The 21,371-nt window shown below is 43.5% G+C and overlaps 1 protein-coding gene across 1 annotated transcript in view; it reads left to right on the top strand.

Moving 5' to 3' along the window:
• Window positions 1-7,390: 7,390 nt before the first annotated feature.
• MASP1 (MBL associated serine protease 1) overlaps window positions 7,391-21,371 on the top strand; it is a 39,095-nt gene continuing 25,114 nt past the window's right edge. The window contains exon 1 of the mRNA XM_061193290.1: window positions 7,391-7,618. Coding sequence (XP_061049273.1) covers window positions 7,460-7,618 — 159 coding nt within the window. The 5' untranslated portion in view covers window positions 7,391-7,459. The remainder of the gene's footprint in view (window positions 7,619-21,371) is intronic.

Raw genomic sequence — 21,371 nt, forward strand, 5'->3', positions numbered from 1 at the left:
AACCCCCATTTTCCAGATGAGAAAACAGGATCAGAGATGTTAACAATTGGGCCCAAAGTGCACAGCCAGCTTGGATAGAAAGGGAAGATTATAGCCAACTCTGATGCTGAGTCTAATTGCTCTTTTCAAAATGCCCCAAATTGAGTTTCTTTGTGAATGTGGTGTGTATTTGAAATGCCATATGTACTATAATATTCTAGTGAGAAGCAGTACAATATTGTGGGTAAGAACTCAAATTCTTCCCCTATCACTTTCTAGCTGTGTGATCTTGGGTAACTTACTTAAACTCTCTGGGCAGTTTCCTCATCGGGAAAATGGGGATAATATTACTACCCAGATACACAAAATGTAAAGATGATCGAAAGCAATCAATACATTACTAGAACAGTACCTGACACACAGTGCTCAGTAAATGTTAACTGTTTGCGTTTACCGTGGTAGCAGTAAGGAGTAATAAAGGGCTGGATAATCCAGGCAAATTGTGTACCTCTCTATGCTTCAATTTTCTTATTTGTAAAATGAGTATAATAGTATGATCCTCACAGGTTTGTGGGAGTAACTGAGATGATGTTTGCACCTAGCCATGTGCCTAACACAGAAAAGGTTCTCAGTAAAATCTACTTTTTATACCCAGATGTCTCTCTCCCTATTCAGGACTGGTGGTCATTGTTGTGAAGAAAGGAATTTTCTTCTTATTCAGCTCGGCTTATATCTGATGCTGCTTTTCTCCACAAACTCCGGATCTAGCCACCTTTACAGGCCCAGACCTCTCTACAGCCATGGGATGAGGGGCTTTCTGTCTGTAGTGGGTCCTCCCCGGGCTGTATCAGGCCTCTGAATGCTCTGAGTTGGTAAACAGCACAAGCCTTGCTTTTAAGTGGTGAAGAACAACTAACCAACTGCAGCACTGACTGCTCCCTCACATACCGGGCCAGCCGCTCTGTTCACAGGAAAGCCTGTAGTTGTTTGCAGACAGACAAGCTTTGGGATTTGGATCTATTTTCTTGCCTAGTGTAGATGTTAGAATTGCCCTCTTAGTTGATCATCCTGTTTAATTGGTGTCCTTTACCAGTGTCCTGAACACGAGCAGAAAACTATAGCCATCTGGCAAGGGAGACGGAGAGATCAGACTTTGTCCCCCTCCACCCTCTACATACACACACACACACACACACACACACACATACACACACATATACACACACATACACACATACACACACATACACACACACACACACACGGTGATACAAATACCTATTTGAGCTGCTCAGTTATTCTCTCTCAGGAGCTGGAAGCAGCCGTATGGGATGAAGGAGGGACCTGGAGGAGCAGATCTTTTAAGGAAGAAGACAGATTCTGTTCTGTCAGGTTCCTCTGAGTGTGTGTACGAGCAAGTCAGAGAAGAGAGAGAGGAGAGAGAGAGGAAAAGGCAGAGGGAGAGAGGGGGAGAGGGGATCTGTTGCAGGCAGGGGAAGGCGTGACCTGAATGGAGAATGCCAGCCAATTCCAGAGACACACAGGGACCTCAGAACAAAGATAAGGCATCGCTGACACCACACCGGGGACGAGCTCGCAGACAAGTCAGGCCGGGGGGACCAGGCAGCCAGGAGCACCCAAGGCAGGAAAATGAGGTGAGTGCCAGGGCAGGAGTGGGCACAGGGGGTCCTTCCAGGGACCAGGTGCCAAGTAGCCCTGGAAGGTCTGACCTTGTCTCTGGGCCGACTCACCTGCGTGTCCTGCGGGTGGTTCAGGGGCTTTTCATCACTCCTTGGGGCTCTGAGAAAGGAGACAGGCTGGGGCCTTCCCTGGGACTCCGGAGACATGCAACTTGAAACGGGAGGCTGTGTGCAAATGCCCCTGACGCCGCTGGAACTCAGATTTCTCCCTCTGCCAGCGTAGGGTGCTGTCTGCTGGCCAATGTGACTTTTCATCTGGTGCCCACAAGGCTGAGTTTTTGTTTTCCTCCTTTGTAAAGAGCATTGCTTTATCTCTTCCAACACTTTGTGAGTTAGATATGTGTTTGTGTGTTTATTTGTTCTGACCGGAAAAGAAACCAGATTCCCGTAGCTCAGCTCTGTGGCTTCTTAAACCTTCAGAAGTTTGCTAGTTTAAAACCTCAATTTAGAAAACTAAAAACCTGTCCCCGTTTTACATTCCACTATAAATTTCTACATTTCTTACTGAAATCAGAGGCCGCCAGTGGCATGAATCAGGCTATGAGTTGCACCAAATGGCTCTTAAAGGAATATTACAAATTGAAAAAAAAAGAGTCTTTGGAGTTCTGAAACTAGGACTTTAAATTCTAATTGTTTCCAAGCTCTTCAATATTTCCCATTCCTCAGCCTATACTTAGAGTTACTTGATGCTTGTTACCAGACATTTCTTGTAAGTTTTTCTCTCCAAGTGTCAAAATCCGACCACCATAATTACTTTTACTACTTATAAGTGTTAATACTGTTAAAAATACAAAAAAGAAAAAAAAAAAAACACCCTGCAGATGTGTTAAGTCTCTAAACATCTTTTCCCGTTAATTTTCTTCTCATTGGAAAAGGGTTTCTATTTGTTTCTCTTCTGCAAAGTCACCTAGCAACTTTTCAGGGTCTGGGGCCAATGAGGGGCTTCGGGCTGTGTTAACTCTTTGAACTCAGATTACCTGTGGTTTAGAGAGATAATCAGGTCTTTAAGGTTAATCCAATCATTCTGTTCTTTTTAAATCCATTGTAATGTTAAACCTGCTATCTAACTTCATTTTCCTTTCTCCTAAAAGAGAGGAGATTTATGCCCATCTACATGGAATGACAGTTTGATTGATCTGTCCACTATTCAAATCTCACCCTACCACCCAGTGCCCCAGCCATACCAAACTACAAGGCCAATGATCAGTTCTGTATCTTTGTGTTTGCTGATCCCTTAAGCCAGAATAGCTCTCCCTCTTATTTCCCCTATTTCTAGAGGACCCGATTGTTCAAGCTGGCTCATACATCACCTCCTCTTCCCTGCCCAGTATCCCCAGAGTCAGCGTCTTCTCCTCTGTGATATCTCTGTCCTTGGGAGCTACCTTTCTTAATATCTCTTTGTTGAAATGCCCACCTCCTCTTCCAAGACTTGAGTGTTCCTTAAGGAATAGGATCTACGGCATGTTCATCTTTGTATGCCTAGTACCTAGCATAATGTCTGTTTCCTATTAGGCATGCAATAAATATTAGCTGAATTGAATTCAGTTGTTCAATAGCAAAACTACTACTGGAAAAGTGCTCCACTAGAAGTCTATAAAAGGTTTTCCCTCACATAGACACAACGCTTCAGAGTTTGCAAAGCCCTGTCATAGGCACTGTCTCATCTGGTCTTCAGATTTTGGATGAGGTAGGATTTATGGAGAAGTGAGGATAAAAGAGTTTAGCAACTTGCCCAAAGCCACACTGATGATCTTGAAAAAGCCCAGACCCAAATTTGGATCTTTAGGCTCCAAGTTCAGGATGTTTTTCTATTATATTTTGCCAGACTCTCAACCAAGTATATTATTCTACACCAGCGGCTCTCAATCCTAGCTGCACATTAGAACCATCTATGGTGCTTTAAAAAATGTCAGTGACCAGGCCTCACTCCAGACCAATTAAACCAAAATCTGCTGGGGAGGGGCTTTGGTATTAGTTTTTTTTTTTTTTTTAATTTTCACATAAAGCTACGGGTTTTGAAATTATTTTTCACAGGATTAATTGCTTTGGCCAGATGCCTGGGCATGATATGGGCATGGACCCAGCATCCTCTGTGAGCTTTTGTTATTCCCTTCTTCTGTTGAAGCTAATTCACCATATGGTATTGGGCATGACCTGTCACCTCTTGGGGTATCCTTTTCATCATCTGTCAAGTAAGGGTGTTGTCAAAGGGATCTATATAGTCTGTTTCAACTCTTCTACCCCAAAACAGTCTTGGTGTAGTGTAGGTTGAAGTGAGGAGTGAATGGAAAGGATAGAAAGTGCTACTCATTCCACAACCATGGATATATGCCGGCATTTTTTAAGGCATTCCTGAGAGCTTGCTCCTACAGTAGAGCTTAGGAACTCCTGGCGTTATATATTACTTTTGACATTTCAAGCAAATGTAATTAAACTTTTTGATTAGTTGGAGAATAGATAGCAGGTGTCAGAATTTGTACAGCCGGTGCCTGGTGGATAAGAAGCCAAAAACGTTCAGAGAGTGTGATGGGAAATGAAAGCCGCCACTTACATTCTTTAATTTGCAGCCCTGAAAGCAAGCAAGCAAGCATATGCTCAGGCTTATTATGTGAAAAGAGAGATTTGTTTCATATGTTTGAAACTGTTTTGAGATGCAAACAAAATAGAACAGAAAGCTTCACAGGCCTTCCTCCCACGATGACCAGTTGCCTACTACACATGGTCCTAGGCCTCTGAGGATAGATGGAGCCGTTAGCCTGGGCCAGCCCTTGACAGGAGCAGCATTAGGAAGCTCAGAGTCTCCTCCATGTGGTCTGGAAAAAGCAGATGTGGAGAAAGTTGACCATTCAGCCTTACATAATCTGGGTGTCGCTATTGCAGGGAAGTCCAGTTGGGGATCCAAAGCTCATTCCTAACCCCTGCTTTTCGGGAAGCAGCATGATGGAGTAATCATAACTAATGTTTGCCTAGGGCTGGACAGGTAACAAAGTACTTATTTTCCAATCTTCCTTCATTCTGATAGCAGCCCCGGGGGATGTCATTATTATCACCAATTAAAGAATGAAGAAACTGAGAGGGAGACCTTACGTGACTTCCCCAAGATGGGTCAGATAAATAAAGTCAAAGTCTGGACTTGAATCCAGCTCTTCCAACCTAAGACCAGTGCTCTCCCCTCCCCAAGCGGAACTGAACCAGAACTCCTAGCCCAGGTACTATCGGTATATTTCCTCACTTGAAAGTGGGGCTGCCTGAGCCCTGCAAGCCAGAGTTTCTAGACTCAAGCTTTCCTACTAGTTCGCGGGAGAGCTTGGACCTGTGCCTCCCCTTCTCTCTCCTCCACAGATTGGTTTATAAAAATATTGACCCTGGCAATTGGATTAAAACATTTTGTTTCCTTCGTTGCATCTCACATGTTGCTATTGCAGGGGCCTTGGAAAAAATTTAAATAACTCTATTTTTTTTTAATTGAAAAAATAGCACAAGGCCCTTCTAGACACATCTGAACATTTTATATACACAAAAGTAAAATTAAAAACACTCATATTACCACTTCAGAGATAACTACTGTTAATATCCTACTGACACCCTTCTAGGCCATTTTGCACTTAACGTATTTACCTTTTATGTAAATATTATATAAGACAGCTAGATAATCTCATTGTAGTTATTGTGTTTACACACTCAAAAATTCATATGTGTGCATATATAAACATATGTGCATCTGTTTACCGAGCAGGGTGGGGCGGCTTGGGGAGAAACAACTTCCTGATTAGCCAAATTGTAACTTAATCTTAAGACGTTGGTATAATTTCCCAGAAGTTACTTTTTAGGCTATATAAGACTCTGGCCCCACTTTCATGCTTCTGTTCATTCATTCATCATCTGTTATATACCAGGCTTTATATTAGGTTCTTCACATACATCATCTCCAACGTTCATGTGAGCTCTGTAAATTAGAGATTATAATCTTCATTTTACATTTGAGGAAACCTGAGCTCAGAGACTAATTACCCAAGGTTTCACAGCCAGTAAGTAAGAGAACTGGGATTTGAACCCAAATACACCTAACTTCAGGGGCTGTGCCTAAAGCAGTGCTCTACTTGGAAGCATGTACAGGGAGCTGGAATCTGGAGTGAAGGATACTCTGTGGTATCTTGGGAAGCTTTGAGCTGGATGGTGGAGGATAAATAAGACAACCAGGTGAGGAATGAGCAGGGCATGTACAATGGGACCAAGGCCTGGATGGGCATGGCATGCTCCCAGAATGATCTGCCTCAGCATGGCTGCTATGAGATGAAGCTGGACAGGTAAATCAGCACTAGATCAAAAAGGGCTTATCAGCCATCCCGGTAGCAGATGCTTTGCCCTGCAGGCACAGTGGAGCAGTGTGGACACGTCTGTGTTTTAGAAAATCAAATTTGGCGGAAGATTGCTGAATGGTATGAAATGGTGGCCAGGGAGATCAGTTAGGATGCAATAGCAACAGTCCAGATAAGAACATTTAAATTAATTGACTGGAGAGAAGCGGAGGGGTTCCCAAAACATAGGAAGCAGAACACATAGTATTTAACGGAGAAGTTGATGAGCCAGTTTTGGGATGTTTGAGTTCAAGGTCCTTGAGTCTCACAGGGGGAGCAATCTATTAGGTGCCTTGGTTGTGTTGTATACTGACCATTAGGTTTTTGACAAGCCTTGGACATTCTGCCTCATTATTGCATCAGCCACTTTGGGTGTATTCTGCAAGTTTTTTGTTGAATTTCCCGTGCCCCTTATGCAACTCTTTTCACAGTCCATCATCTCTCATTCCTGCAGCTGGAAATAAACTGTATGTTTTTGATCCTTTTATAAAAACACTTTTGCCAAAAAGAAAAAACTTGTTTTGCTCATTCCTTCTTAATTCAAAATTTTGCCTTTCTTGATTGATTTTGTTAAATTTGTTTTAGGTACTACAGATCCCATCATTAGGTATAAGTCTTATCTCAATATTACCATGTTACTATTACTTACTTTTTAGAAAATTGAATCAAAAGTTTATGATTCTTAAATGAAGCTGAGCTAAAGAAATGATATCAGCTTTTACCTAACTATGAAATTTATATTTTCAACCAAAAAATGATATGCCTCAGAGTCCCAAATATGGTATTTTCTGGGAAAGTTTAATACTATTATCAAATCTTTAAAAAGAGCACAACTGGAAGCAACCTTTATTTTTTTATTTTTTTTTTAATTAATTAATTTATTTTTATTTTTGGCTGTGTTGGGTCTTCGTTTCTGTGTGAGGGCTTTCTCTTGTTGCGGCAAGCGGGGGCCACTCTTCATCGCAGTGCGCGGGCCTCTCACTATCGCGGCCTCTCCTGTTGCGGAGCACAGGCTCCAGACGCGCAGGCTCAGTAGTTGTGGCTCACGGGCCTAGTTGCTCTGCGGCATGTGGGATCTTCCCAGACCAGGGCTCGAACCCGTGTCCCCTGCATTGGCAGGCAGATTCTCAACCACTGCGCCACCAGGGAAGCCCCCTGGAAGCAACCTTTAAAATCAAGTTACCACCCTCCAGTATTATAGGTTGGGTAAGCAAGACCCAAAAGGACAAAGTAATTACAGCAGGTCAGTGGCAGAGACATGCTGGGAACTTGGTCTCCTGGCTGTTGATTTAGCTAAATGGCAAGGACCAGTGTCTGTGAATGTAAATGAATCCATTCATGTCTTTCAGGTGGCTCCTTCTCTCTCATGCTCTGTGCTTCTCCTTGTTGAAGGCTTTGGCCCACATAGTGGAGCTTAACAATATGTTTGGCCAGATTCAGTCGCCTGGCTATCCAGACTCTTATCCAAGTGATTCAGAGGTGACGTGGAATATCACTGTCCCAGAGGGATTTCGGATCAAGCTTTACTTCATGCACTTCAACTTGGAATCCTCTTACCTTTGTGAATACGACTATGTGAAGGTGAGACCCCTGATGTTCCCTAACTGGGCCAGATTCTCTACGGGAGAATCTGCTGGGAGTTAGAGGAGCTTAGATGAATTAGATGCTGTGTTTACCACCCAGGCTGGCAGTCCAGTGAGGGAGACATACAATGTTATAACATTATGAAGGAGGGTTGGGGGTGGCATGCTAGGTGCAGGCTGAGTAGGAAGACCTAGAAAAGACCTTGAGGGAAACTGAAACTGGCAAAGTGTGACTCAGCCAGACACAACCTTGCCTTTTCCTTTCTGATCTCAAAGTCTTTAACGTTTCCACTAACCTCTACTTCCAATGTCACCTTTAATTCAACAAGCAGAAAAGGGCAGAGACCCCAGAGTCAGCATAAATCAGAGTTAGCTAGCATTATATCCAAAGCTGAGGCATTAGAAAGCATTGCCCTGTTCCCTAGGTAATGATCAAGTGTTTGGGAAGTGTAGAGTATGCCGCAGCGGAGAGTAGGAGGTGAAGTTGGAAGGTTGGATTGGGGTGAGATTCTGAAGCGCCTTGAATATGATGCTAAAGAGTTTGGATTTTATCAACAAAGAGTATGGGCAACAGTGGGGGGGTCACTACACAGATGGATGTAAAAAACAAATGAAAGAGGAGCAGAAAATGATTACAACATCAAAACAACATTTCCCAGAATTTAAGGAGAGCCCACAAACAATGCCATGGGTGGGAAGCTGTTCTCTTTTAAAAGTGGAGCTAAGAAATGTTAAAGTACTTCTGAGAGATGACACTTATTAAGGTTGTATCTGGTTCAAAAAGATGGGAGACCTAAGAACCTACTTTATAAGCTCTCTCTGGCTTCCTGGAGGAAGTTCTCATCAAACCACTCTAGAGTAGGCTTTCTATATTTTTGGTATTAGTATAGTCTCATTTTTCCACAGCCTGTAATTTAACAAGAGTTAACCTTGTATTTACCAGAATGTTTGATCAACAGCAAAGAAGTGAGTTGACAAGGTGATTTACACTTAAAATCTCATTCAACCTTTAAAACAATCCTATGAGACAGGTACTGCTATCCCATTTACAGGCAAAGAAACAACCCCAAGAAGGTGAAGCAACTCACCCAACGTTGTACAGCTAGTAAGTGATGGATCAAGATTCCAAACCCATGTCTTGTGACTTTCAATACCATGTTCTTTTGGCTCCACCAAACTGCTCACAAGCTGTACTCCACTGAGCCCTAGGATACTGCAAGGGCTGAAAAGAACAGTGGGATGGGGTGGGGTGGAGGCCTGGTAAGTGGGGCTGTGAACCCCTACCCTGATTAACTCATTTTAAATGGTGGGTGTTGCTAATTATATATGTTGGATATGCATCAAGTATCCCATTTAAAGCACATTTTCTGTGACTGAAAATTTTCTAAAATTGGTGCTCCATGACACAGTTTTTCAATTTTAGCACTATTGACGTTTTGAGCCAGACAATTATTTGCTGAAGAAAGCTGTTTTGCGAATTATAGGATCTTTAACAGCATCCCTGGCTTCTACTCATTAGATGCCAATAGCACTCCCACTCCAGTTGTGACAACCAAAAATGTCTCCAGCAGTTATCAATATCCCCAAGGGAGCAAAATCTCCCCACTTGAGAACCATTGCTCTCTCTATGTGATGCTGCCCATCTTTGAATGTCTTGTGCTAGAAACTGTGAGAATTTAAGGACACAAAAATCTAGTCCTGCTACATTTTTGTAGCGGAAAAAAATGATACTTTTCAAGGGCAACAATAGACTGTGAAGACCTCTTCTGACCCTGAATTAAGGACACTGAAATACATTTCTACCCAAAGTTTGGCCTTTCTGGTTGGAGAATATTTTGGAAATTGATTGATGGTTTCTATCTAGGGTGGTGAGATACCTTCCTGAAAGCCCAAGGAGATGGGACTGGGCCCTCTGGAAGGGCAACATCATCCTGGTTTCTTGACTGGGATTCAGGAAATGCCTGTTCTAGTCCCAGATCTGCCACTAACTCCCAAATGATCTGGAGTAGAAAAGACAATCTTTTAGCACTCTCTCTGCTCCAAAATTAGACTTGTGACCTCTGAGCATAGCAAAGAAACAGTCTGTGTGAGGCAACACGGAGACTGAGCTGCCTACCTGAAGTGCCCAACAGTCCTTGCTTCTCTGTTTCCAACACATTTTTCCAGTTCCTTTAGAAGAGGAGATTAACATATTGGACAGAGAGGTATTACTTTGCTTGGGCTTGCACAGCTCACTTCCTTCCAGAATGCCATCCCAGCACTAGCATTGGCCTCCCTGCAGAGGTTCTAGCAGCCATGGGGCCTGAGCAGGCCTTCCTTCACAGGATGCTGCACCCTGGTCAGCTGATGACTAGTGCTCACATGGAGACCGGCCCTGTGTCCTTGCCCACACGTGCCCGGCAGAGTTCCCCTCCTGGACTCAAGAACTCACAAGATGTCAGGCCACAGGGGCCCTCTGGAGACCCACCTAGTCCCATGTCATTGTTGTTTTTCAAATATTTTCTCCCTAGTGGACATTTTCTTCTTACAAATCTTCTAGTAGTCCTGATATAGGAAACAGAAGTGAGGCTGCTAGGGTTGAAGGTGGCTCAGAAGCTCACTCTGCTCACTCAACCTTCTTGGTCCCCCTGAAGGTCACACCTTGCAGGAATTACAGCTTGAATACTCCTTAAGTTCCCAATTCAGGGACAAGACTAGTACTCTCGCCTGTGAACCCTAAAACCCAGAAGCCTTCAACATATAGTCGAAACCCGTTGACTTTTTCTAATTGTGTTCTCTCCCTAACCCTCCACCCCCAGAATATGTGGCTTTCCTGGCTATGAATGAGAAGGAGGCTCTTCCCTTTTCATCTGAATGAAGCATGAGCATGCCAGCCATGTCACCCTTGGATAAGTCAATACCCCTCTACAAAATTCTGTCTTTTCATCTGTTCCATGAGGAGTAGAATGAGATGATCCCTAAGGTCCCTTAAATTCCAGAATTTTAATCTTCATTCTCCTTGCCAGAGCTTTCCAGATGACCCCCCCAAACCCTCATTATCCTAGTTAGGATAATGCCAGAAAATGGTAATAATATGTTACAGCGGCCACTTCTTGAAGTTCCATGGCCATAAGCACTCCATTAAGAGACTATAGTCTGCTGGAGTTGCCTTAGTGACATGTCATTTGAAGAAAACTTGTAAATATGTCATGCCAGTGCTGTCCTTTTCCAAGGAACTTGGAATACCACTCATTTCCGTCTGATGGGATAATATCCCCTGTTTTGAGGCTCTTTCATTCTGTGACTGAATTCCCCTGGCAGGCCTGGGACTGGGTTTAGAGGACTGTCCAGTTCACAGGAATCCTTTCAGCCCAGCCCCAGTCCACAGACTGCCCTTCCCACCCTGGCCCATCAGGGTGATGATGACAGAATTGCTGACACTGCACATCAGCAGCTTGAAGAAGGGCAGGACCCCAAGGCTGTGGTCTGGATGCTCTCATTTTATGAAAATTCCTCTCCAGCCTGACTTCCCGCAGTCTTTGGTCTTCAAGGCACATGCACATCTGCACGACAGGATTTGCTTCCTTGGAATGTGGCTGCAATGTGTGGATTCCTACAGTGCACAGATGAGACATACGAATCACAGCTGGTTAATGCTGTAGGCGAGGGGCAGAGCACAGACACTGGCCAGGAAACTGGAGGCCTAGATTCTTGTGGCCATTCTCTACTAACTAAGTAACCCTGGGCAAGTGATTGCTTTTAGAGTGGACTCTTTCCTCCTCTCTCAAATACAGGGAGTTGAACCAGATGTTCTCTAAGGTCCACCTAGCCCTGATATTCTATGTATCTAAGACCTCAGGAATCATGGTTCAACTTCATGGTCATCATGCTCAAGCCCTGGAAAGGGCAATCCATTGGCCAAGGTCACACTGGGACCAGAATTTATATCTCAAAACTCTCAGCCTTTTCTTTTCTTCTTTTAAAAATATTAAGTGACAGTGGAGTCCCCCATCTTATGGATGCTTAGGTTTTTAAGTGTAATGTAAGGCAAATATTGTCTATAGTCAAACTTACTGTCTTAAATATAGTAGAGCACTGTCTTTTAGAATGTCCAGAAGAGACTTTTTTCCCAGAAATGCAACAAATTATATAGTTCCTTTAGTTGAGCATCAGATGAAGTAGTTTGACTTGTGCTGAGAAATGAGCCCTGGAGCTATAGTTACTGAAAAAGGTACTCAGAAACCAGAACCACCAAGGGAACAGCAGATTCACACATCTTATTTTCAAGTTCACTTCATGGTATCTCTTCACTGGAAAAGGAGATAATAAAAACCTGCATTTGGCTTTTTTCTCTTTCTCTCTTTTCCCTTCTTTTATTGAGTGCATATAGTTCAACTGGCATCTGTTAAATGCTCATATGACATAACACCACTTTTCTCCTCTTAACTCTATATTCTTGATACATTCAACGTTTCTTCCATTCCCTCCACTTTAGCCCTTTAGTTCCAGTTCTTATTCCTCTCACCTAGTTTATTGCAATACCATCCTAAATGTCTACCAGCTGTGGGTCTCTCCCCAACCAGTCCACCCTCTACATGTGTCCAGAGAGATCTTCTTAAACATTGCTTTGATTGTGCAACTCTCAAAACCTTTCAATGGTTCTCCACTGTCTATGGAATGAAGTCCAATAATTTTATTGAATATCTACCATAAGCTGGGCACTGCACCAAAGACAGGCCCCATGAAGATGGGTAAGACAGTACCTGCCCTCCAAGAACTCATGATTTCATAGTGTGTCATAAGACAAGTATATAATTAATAAGCTAAAGCTGGTCAGAGTAACACAAGAGTATGGGGCAGTATGTAAGTTGTGGAGTGATCCTTTCTGTGTGTTCAAGAAAAGCTTTGGAAATAGTTAATGTTTGAGATAAGTCTTGAAGGGTAAAGAGGAATTTAACAGTGTAATTCCCTAAACTTCTTGATCTCCCTAAGCATCGGTTTTGTGATTGGTACCAAAAAAAAAAAAAAGACTCAATGATACAGTACCTTCCTTGCAGTTTATGCAAGGGTTTAAATGAAATGATGGCTATGAGTGGAATCAGTACTGCAAAAGGCAAACATGTTCAATGGTTTGGAGTTCAGGCTCTAGAGCCACTCAAACCTAGAGTCAGGTCCTGCCTCCACTATTTATTGTAAAATAGGGATAACAGTAATGCCCGTCTCTTGAGCTTATTGTGAATGTCAAGTGAGGTAAATGCTATATTGACATATGTCCAACACCTATGTAATTAGTTCAGTAAGCATTATTATAGTGGTAATGATGGCAAGGGTGTGAGCACTAAAGTGCCTGCTGGTATCACCAGATGCTCAATGAGTGTCAGTTTTCTCATCTGCTCTGACTTTACCACTAACTGGCTGTCTGTGACCTTGCACATATCACTCAGTTTTTGAGGCAATTTATGGAAAAGTACTCTGAAAGGACTAATCAAATGCAAGAGGTTGTTTATTTCTCCTGTGTATTCATTTGTCGTAACCCAAGGTCGTGGCACTTTCTGATCTATTGCCTCCTTTGATTCTCGTGGACTAGGGAGAGCCGGGATTACTGCACCTAATTTACAGGAAAGGACGCTGAGCATCAAGAGTTTAAGTGCATTTGTCCAGGGCTTTAGAGCAAATCCAAGTCTCAATCCTTGGTCTCCTTACTCCTAAGTCATGATTGTGTTTCTCCATTTGGCCCTTCTCAGAACAAGTTTTATCCTGGTAGGGATTTCAGGATTTTGATATGCTTCCTGGCTATAAGAGAAATTTAGTAAAATCTTGTAAAACTGAAGGACCTTGAGGGTCCCTGTGTTGTCTAGATTTTGTTAAAGAACTTTCTCTTTTATTCTGACTTTGAGAGGAAAAAAAAATTTTACAAAAATAATAAAAATGGAGTGTGAGCTATGAAGGTTGGGAAAGTGCTCAATTTATCTGTTTGTGGTACACAAGTCTAATGGTGAACTCAAGGACGTTGCACTAGACTGTCAGCCCCATGAGTTCAGGGCCTATGTCTGTGTTTATTTCTAGTAGTGAGCACAGCCCTGGGGGCAGAACAGGAAAAAGCAAAAATCTCCTGGTGGTAAGCATAAAGGAAAGGGCTCTGGTCTAGAGATCAGCCACTCCACTGACTCCTGTTGAGACATTGGGCAAGTCACCTGTCTGCTCTGGGCCTCAGTTTCTCCATCTGCCCCATGAGGAAATTGGACTGGCTGGCCTCTCTAAGCCCTTCCAGCCCTGATGCTCCCTTCCCAGGCCTTGCTGGGTCAGTCTGCATCCTGCTGTGTAATTGACAGATAAGTCCCTCCCATGGCCCTGCTCCAAGACTGACTCCTCTGACCCCCGGCTCCTAATTTCTGTGCAGTGCTCTGTGTTTACTCTGAACGTGCCCTCGACCTTCAACTACTGCCGAAGCTCTGTTCATTCTCTGGGAGTAGACAGGAGGCCTTGCCCCTGAAGGAAAAGAGGAATGGGTAAATGTTTCTCATGAATTTCAATTGTATTCCCTAGTGGAATTCTTCACTCCAGAGATACCAGGTTTCCAAATCCATTCTAGCTGATTCAGAAGAATCAGAAAGTGAAAATGAGCTTCAGAAAAAGTGTGACAAAATCTTATTTTATGAAGGAAGTACAAACAGCACAGGCTCTGGGGTGATGGAAAACAGAAGGAGGTCCCCAGCGCTGGGGCAGAGCACAGGCTCTGGGGCAAGTGTGGGTGAGTGTGAGGTGGGAGTGCTCTGGGGAATAGGTGCCCCGGTGTGCAAATCTGTGTGCTTATGTGTACACAGGCCGCCCTCAGACACACCTTGGTAAAAAGCAGGGCTTGAATTTGCTTTGATGTGCTCATAGGAGAAAAAGTAGGGAAGGGGAGGTATTCATTTATTCAACAAATATTCATTGAATGCCTACCATTTACTAGAGCTTGGGGTATAGCGGTAATCAAGACAGAAATGCCCGTCGGCTGGTGCTTACATGACACTGGGGGGAACAGACAATAAACACTAAACACAATCCACAGGTTAATTATATAATGAGTAGTAAGGTGATAGGCAAAGAAGTGAAACAGAGCAGGGTAAAGAGTGTCCACATGAGGTGGGGTGCATGTTAACACTGAAATATGTTGATCAAGGTGGTCCTTGTTGAAAGGGTGATATTTGAGCAAAGACTTGAAGAAGTTGAGAAAGTCAGCCATGTGGCTTTCTGGGGAAAAGCATCCCAACCAGAAAGAACAGCCAAGACCTTAGTGGGAAAGTGCCTGGTGTGTTTGAAGAACAGCAAGGATGGCAGTGTGGCTGGAGCAGGAGGGACAGGGATGGGAGATGACGACAGAGGTACAGGTGGGAGCCCCATCACCAGGGGGCCTGGGAAATAGGGTCCCTGCTAAATGCTCACAGGCAATGGCAGACTTTACAAGCTGCTTTCCCACCCATGTGTCATTTGACCTCCTGACTCTTAGAGGATAGAATTAAGGTCCACCTAGTATGTTTGTGAAAACTGAGGCTGAACCCAGTGGTGCACTTATCAATGATCAACAACCTGGTCTGGACTGGGGGATGGGTTGGGAGGGCAGAGAAGAGATACCTCAGTAGCTCTCTATTCACCACTCAGATATTCTAGACATTAGTAAACTCAAGTGCCGAGATAATAGTAAAATGATAGAATAGTTAGGAGATGATGAGTTTTTATATAATTTATTTCTTTTTAATATAATTTATTTAATTGTAAATTTATGAAACAGTTTTTCACGATGGCTGTGTTTAACAACAGCATCGCAAAAATCCCTGAAAAGTTGACAACTGGCCCCTGTAAGTTGGTAAGAGCCAGCTCCAGGGCACCAGTGCCTGGGGAGGTTAAAGTGACACATGTGAGTGGCAGGGCGGTGACCAGAAGTCAGGTCTTTTGGTCCCTATTCTAGCTCTCTTGAAAATTTTCCAAGATTTGAGGATGTGCATTCGGGCTGGGGCGGGCAGGGTCCTGGGCAGTGGCGGAGGGACATACCGGCTTGCACATTCCTGGAAAGTGCCTGGAGACGCTGGCCCGCGGCGGGTCCCTTCTCTCCGCTCAGCACTTACTTAATCACTGCTTTCACCCCGGTGCTGACTGTGACTGACCTGGAGCCAGGCTGCCTCTGCAGGAGAAGAACACAACAAGGCTTTGTTTTTGCCTGTCCCCAGGCTATTTTCCTGTCCTGAACCTTTTGGGGCTCAGCTTCCCGGTCCCACAGGGTATTTGCATGTGAATGGGCCTGGCTCTGAAGTCACAGAAGGGGTGGACGGGGAGTCTAAGCCATTCACGGGCCAATGAGAGTAAAGTCCTTCCTGGCCCCCCTTCCCAATCGTGATTCCCAGACGCTCCCACCCACACCCGCCAGCCCTGCCGCACTGAGATGCCAGGCGCCTCCAGTTTCCCACCTGCGGGATGCTTGCTTCCCAAGCTCGCGGCCACCCCTCCCCAGCCAGCTCTTTCTTCTCTCCATGCTCTGCTGCCTAGAGACCATCTCCCTTTCTGCCTGGAGCCCTCCTAGCGACTGGGGAATCCTCCTGGTAGCAGAGGGATGCGGGGACTCTAACACCTGCCAGCTGGGTCTCAGGTCCTCACACTGTTAATGGCATCTAGCATTTGCATGTACACGATACATACCTTCCTAGGGGCTTACCCAGCTCTGTTAGGAGGTTTTTACTCTGACTAACAAATGTATAAGAACACTTTGCTGGGACTATCAGTATATCTGGGCCCTGATGGTGGCTCTGACATTATCTGGCCATGTGACTTTCAACCAGTTACTTCACTTCTCTGAGCCTCAGTTTCCCCATCTAAGAGAGGAAAATGATAGGTAGCCTTTAATGTCCTTTCTATCTCTGATCTTCTGTGGTCTTGTAATTCCAGTTACTGAACAAGGCTGGAAGTCAGAACATCTGGATTTTTATCTCAGGTCAGCTACTCCTAGGCTATGTGACCTTGGAAATTCATGTCACCTCTCTGGTCGGGGAATCACAATGTCTACCTGAAGTGCATTCATTACAAGACTGCCATCAGAAGCAAATAAAATAAAGAAGGTGAAAACACCTTGTCAACTGGAAATTCCACATGGGGGGGGAGTGGGAATTATTACTATTACTACCACTACTACTACAATTATTATTATTATTGTTATTATTATCATCATTATTATTTTATGGCCAAACGACTTGATCCAGGACTGAAGCAACAACCTGCAGCCCCTCACAAATGTGGCCAACTTGAGTCTTAACCCCACCAGCTGTGCTATGTTTACTTACATGGCTTTCAAGAGCTTCTGAAATGCAATACACACATACACACACACACACACACACACACACACACACACACACAAGTCTCCTTTTTTTTCTAGACCCAGGTTCTTGTCTGGCATCTGGTACCTTTACTTTGCTCCTTCTCATGATCTTTAACTGCAGTTTGGGCACCTGGATAAAGTAGCAATTTGAGCTGTTAACCCCTGGCCTAGTCCCTGGAGGGTGACAGACTTGCGGTGAAGGCGACCACAGGAGCACAGAGCACTCACTTGTGAGGCAGGGGTCCTGGGCCCAGGGCTGTCACTGAATCATTGGCTTAAATTCACACACCTAGAGAAATCCTTTGAAACACAGGAAAGTAAAGGGATTCCTGGACTTGATATTATTCTCTTGTGGATGGAAGCTTTCAGAGATCCCTTAAATTACTCTGGTCCTCTCTTATAAAATTAGGATAATACCTTTTCCATGTCACCCACCTCCCAGGACTGATAGGAGGCTTGTAAAGTTCAGAGAGCCAAAGGGACCTAAGATGCCACCTGCCAAATGAGGAGGCCAGGTTGCAAGGTCTCCCTAGGTTCCCTGCCTGCCCCATCAGCCTCGGATCTGGGGGACTCATAAAAAGAGATGTCTGTGCTGATGACCCCAGTGAGATTAGGAATGAAAGAGTGGAACCAGGAAACAAGAGGGTATCCAGGGACGGTTTCAGTCTCTTAATTCTTCTTCAAATATGTGAAATTACCTATGCCCCACTTAGCTGGGAGTCCAGAAAGGTGTCACCTCAGTTGGCTGAATCTCAGTGGTCCTGTTTTTCTCACTGATTTACTGAGTGCTGACTATATTTCAGGTAACTTTCTAAATATTTTACATATATTAACTCATGTCATGTTCACAAAGTCCTATGATTTATAAATACTATTATTTTCACTATTTTACAAATGAGAAAAACCTATATACAGAGGGTATTCAGTTCCTAGGGCTGCCATAACAGATTGCCATTAACCTGGTGGTTTATGACAGCAGTTTCTTCTGTCACAGTTCTGGAGGCCAGAAGTCTGAAATCAAGGTGTCGGTGGGGCCATGCTTCCTCTGAAGTCTCTAGGGAAAGATCCTTCCTTGCCTCTTCTAGCTGCCTGGTGGTTGTTGCCAGTCCCTGGCATTCCTGGCTATGGCCGCATATCTCCAGTCTCTGCCTCTGTCTTCACACTTCCCTCTGTGTATGTCTCTGTGTCCAAGTTTCCCATTTCTTATAAGGACACCAGTCATTGGGTTAGGGTCCACCCTAATCCAGTATGATGTCATCTTAACATAATTTCATAGGCAAAGAACTATTTCCCTATAAAGTCAAGTCCAAGAGTTAGGACTTGAACATATCTTTTAGGGAATACAATTTAACCTAAAACACAGAGAATTTAAATAATTTTCCTAACATCTACTAATTGGTGAAGACTCATGTGCAACTTATATAAAAATGAGGTCCCACATGATCCAGTCTCAGTAAAGGGTTACATCCAAAAAAACAGAAAACTTACACAATTGAAAGCAATTCACAATTTGACTCACTCTCTTGAGAACCAAAAAAGGGCAGAGATGTTCTTATCACAAACATTCTTAAGTGTTCAATCCCCCATGCCGCCTCTCTCCCTCTCCTCTTCTTTCCCCTAAAGTCTTCGTGAATTTCACACCAAGGATCTCTTCTCTCTCCCCTCATACCTCCACTTACACCCCATCCTCTGGGTCCCTCTTGGACTTGACAATCACAAACACTGTTCCCTGACATGAGACCCTCCCTGCCATGTACTGCCATATGTGAATTTTAGTTGTTCCGAGTTTCTTGATTGTTTTCTCAGAATTTTATTTTTCACCGTATTGTTTGTGTGGAATTAAAGCAAAAATTTTCACCTCTTTTTCAGCTTTGTTGGGACCCAAGGGCTAGAAAAAAAATGAGAGAAGGAAGTGAGAGAGTGATGAGGGGTCTCCATACATGACCATGAGGAAGGGAAGACTCAGGTGGTTATAAGAGATGGAGAGACTGGAAACCAACCCTGAACTTCCAGGCTGGTTCAGCTGCCCCACCTGTGTGCTCCCTTTGTTGGTTGACCTGAACCAACTGATTTTATGCCATTGGGTAGAAGCTAGAGGGAAGTAGCTGTGGGCCCAAATTTCCTTTTAAAATACTTTTAAAATATAAAAACAGGAAAAAGAAAAATTACCTATCATTTCACTAGCCATTGTTGTTCGCTCTAATTCCTTCCACTTTTTATTTTCAATGTATACTTTCAACATAGTTATAATTACATCGAATATACAATTTGTCCTGCTTTTTCACTTAGTATAACCTACTAAGAATGTTTCCAGATCACTGAAAATTCTCCATTAATGCAATAATTAATAGCTGCTTAACTAAGCTAATGCTAATGCAACAGTTCCCCTAGAATTGGGTATTTACATTGTTTCCAGTTTTCTATTATTATATATAACTGCTAGAAACATCATTGTTCATAAGTTTTTTCCACAATTGGAATATCTTCCCCTAAATTATATTCCCAGATATGGGGCCAAGGAAGAACTTTCTAAGCCAAAGATAATCCAAAATGGCCTCATCTATCTTGGAAGGTAGTGAGTTTCTCATCTCAGCAACTGATCGTGAAAAGGTGGTGTGAATTTTTCAAGGGTGTGGTAGAAAAATAAGAGGTTAAATGAGGTAACTTTCAAGGCCCTAAGACCCCGTGAGACTGTAATTCTCAAAATTTCAGTTCACAAAGGTCAGTGTCTCTCTTTGTCCCAGATTACTTCCTTACTCCCTATAACATGTCTAGTGCTGTGTAACAAACCACTCCAAAATTTAGTAGCCAAAACAATATCCATTTTATTTGCTCATGATTCTGTGGTCAGAAGTTTAGGCTAGACTTGGCAGGATGGTCCTTTTGCTGGATTTGCCTGAAGTCATTCCTGTGGCTCCAGTCTGTATCAGTCAGAGTTCAGTCAGAAAAGCAGAGCCTCTGTGAGTATTGTGAGATAACAGCTATTTATGGGCATTAGAACTCATGTAATTATAGGAGAGGCTAGGAAAGTAAAGATCCCAGCTTCTCATAGACAGAGAGTTGGAGGACCACAGACAGTTCACTTATCCATTTTCGTAAAGCCCTGGCATGGGTGGAAATATTGGCATCTGCAGAGAAATCTGAGAATTCAAGCCTATTGAAGAAGCCAAAGTTGGGCCATGAAGGGGGAGCTCATGGAGAGAAGTCTATGAGAAGCTGTTGGCTCTGAGCAGCTACTACGTCTGTGGGGACACCTGCAAGCCTCTGGTGGGCCTGGGCCACTGTTAGTCATCAGAGCCGGAAGCAGGAAAGAAGAGCTGGATGCAGAGAGGAGGAGAGTGAAGACAATTAGAACCTATTGGCACATCTACATCTGTCCATCTCTGTATCTGATCATAAAACAACCTCCAGAGAGTAAGGACTATTGCCTTCCAAACTCATACAAGTTCCTCTTTTGGCCAACAGTAACCTGGAACTATAGAGAGAAGGAGATTCTGGGGAACATGGTTCCCAGGTTAACTAAATTGACAGCAGGACAATTCAGCACACTCCCTGAATGTCTGCCTAAATTAAATCTGAAAAGCTCTTCAAGGGCCCAGAGAAGATGTCAGTGGGGCTCCAGGATGAAGCTTGGGAACATCAACAAGCAAAGCTCTCAGGCATTTGGGCTTATAGGACGGCCTCTTTGTTTTTTTTAATTGAGCTATAGTTGATGTACAATATCATATAAGTTACAGGTGTACAACACAGTGATTCACAATTTTTAAAGGTTAAAATCCATTTATAGTTATTGTAAAATATTGGCTATATTCCCTGTGCTGTACATATATCCTTGTAGCTTATTTATTTATACATAATAGTTTGTACCTCTTAATCCCCTACTCCTATGTTGCCCCCCCTTCCCTCTCCCTACTGGTAACCACTAGTTTGTTCTCTGTATCTGTGAGCCTGTTTCTTTTCTGTTATACTCACTAGTTCATGTTATTTTTTAGATTCCTCATATAAGTGATATCATACAGTAGAGGACAGCATTTTTTGTTTGCCTCATGTCTTAAAGAAGCATGAGCATTATTGACTAGGGAATCAGGATGCTGCATTGTGAACGTGAAGCTACCACTCACTAGAAAATGACCTTGCTTGATTCATTTAAATCATCTGGGCTTCAAGTTTCTCATTGGGTGGCTGTCAGTGTATTGGTTAAGCTCTGGTGAGATAACCTTATGGACATGTGGAAAGCAGCCATAGCTGTCCTCCCACAGAAATTTGACCAAGTTTTCTGCTGCTCTGCCTTAGCTTTGCCTAGGAGGTTTGTGCTGTTTCTACTAAGGTAGAAAATTCATAGAAAACAGGCTTTGGCTTCTTTTCCTTAGATCTCTCTCCCATGCTCCCTGTCCTCAATAGAACCCCTTTCCTACATCAG

The sequence above is a fragment of the Eubalaena glacialis genome, chromosome 6, assembly GCF_028564815.1.
Source record: "Eubalaena glacialis isolate mEubGla1 chromosome 6, mEubGla1.1.hap2.+ XY, whole genome shotgun sequence".
Lineage (NCBI taxonomy): Eukaryota > Metazoa > Chordata > Mammalia > Artiodactyla > Balaenidae > Eubalaena > Eubalaena glacialis.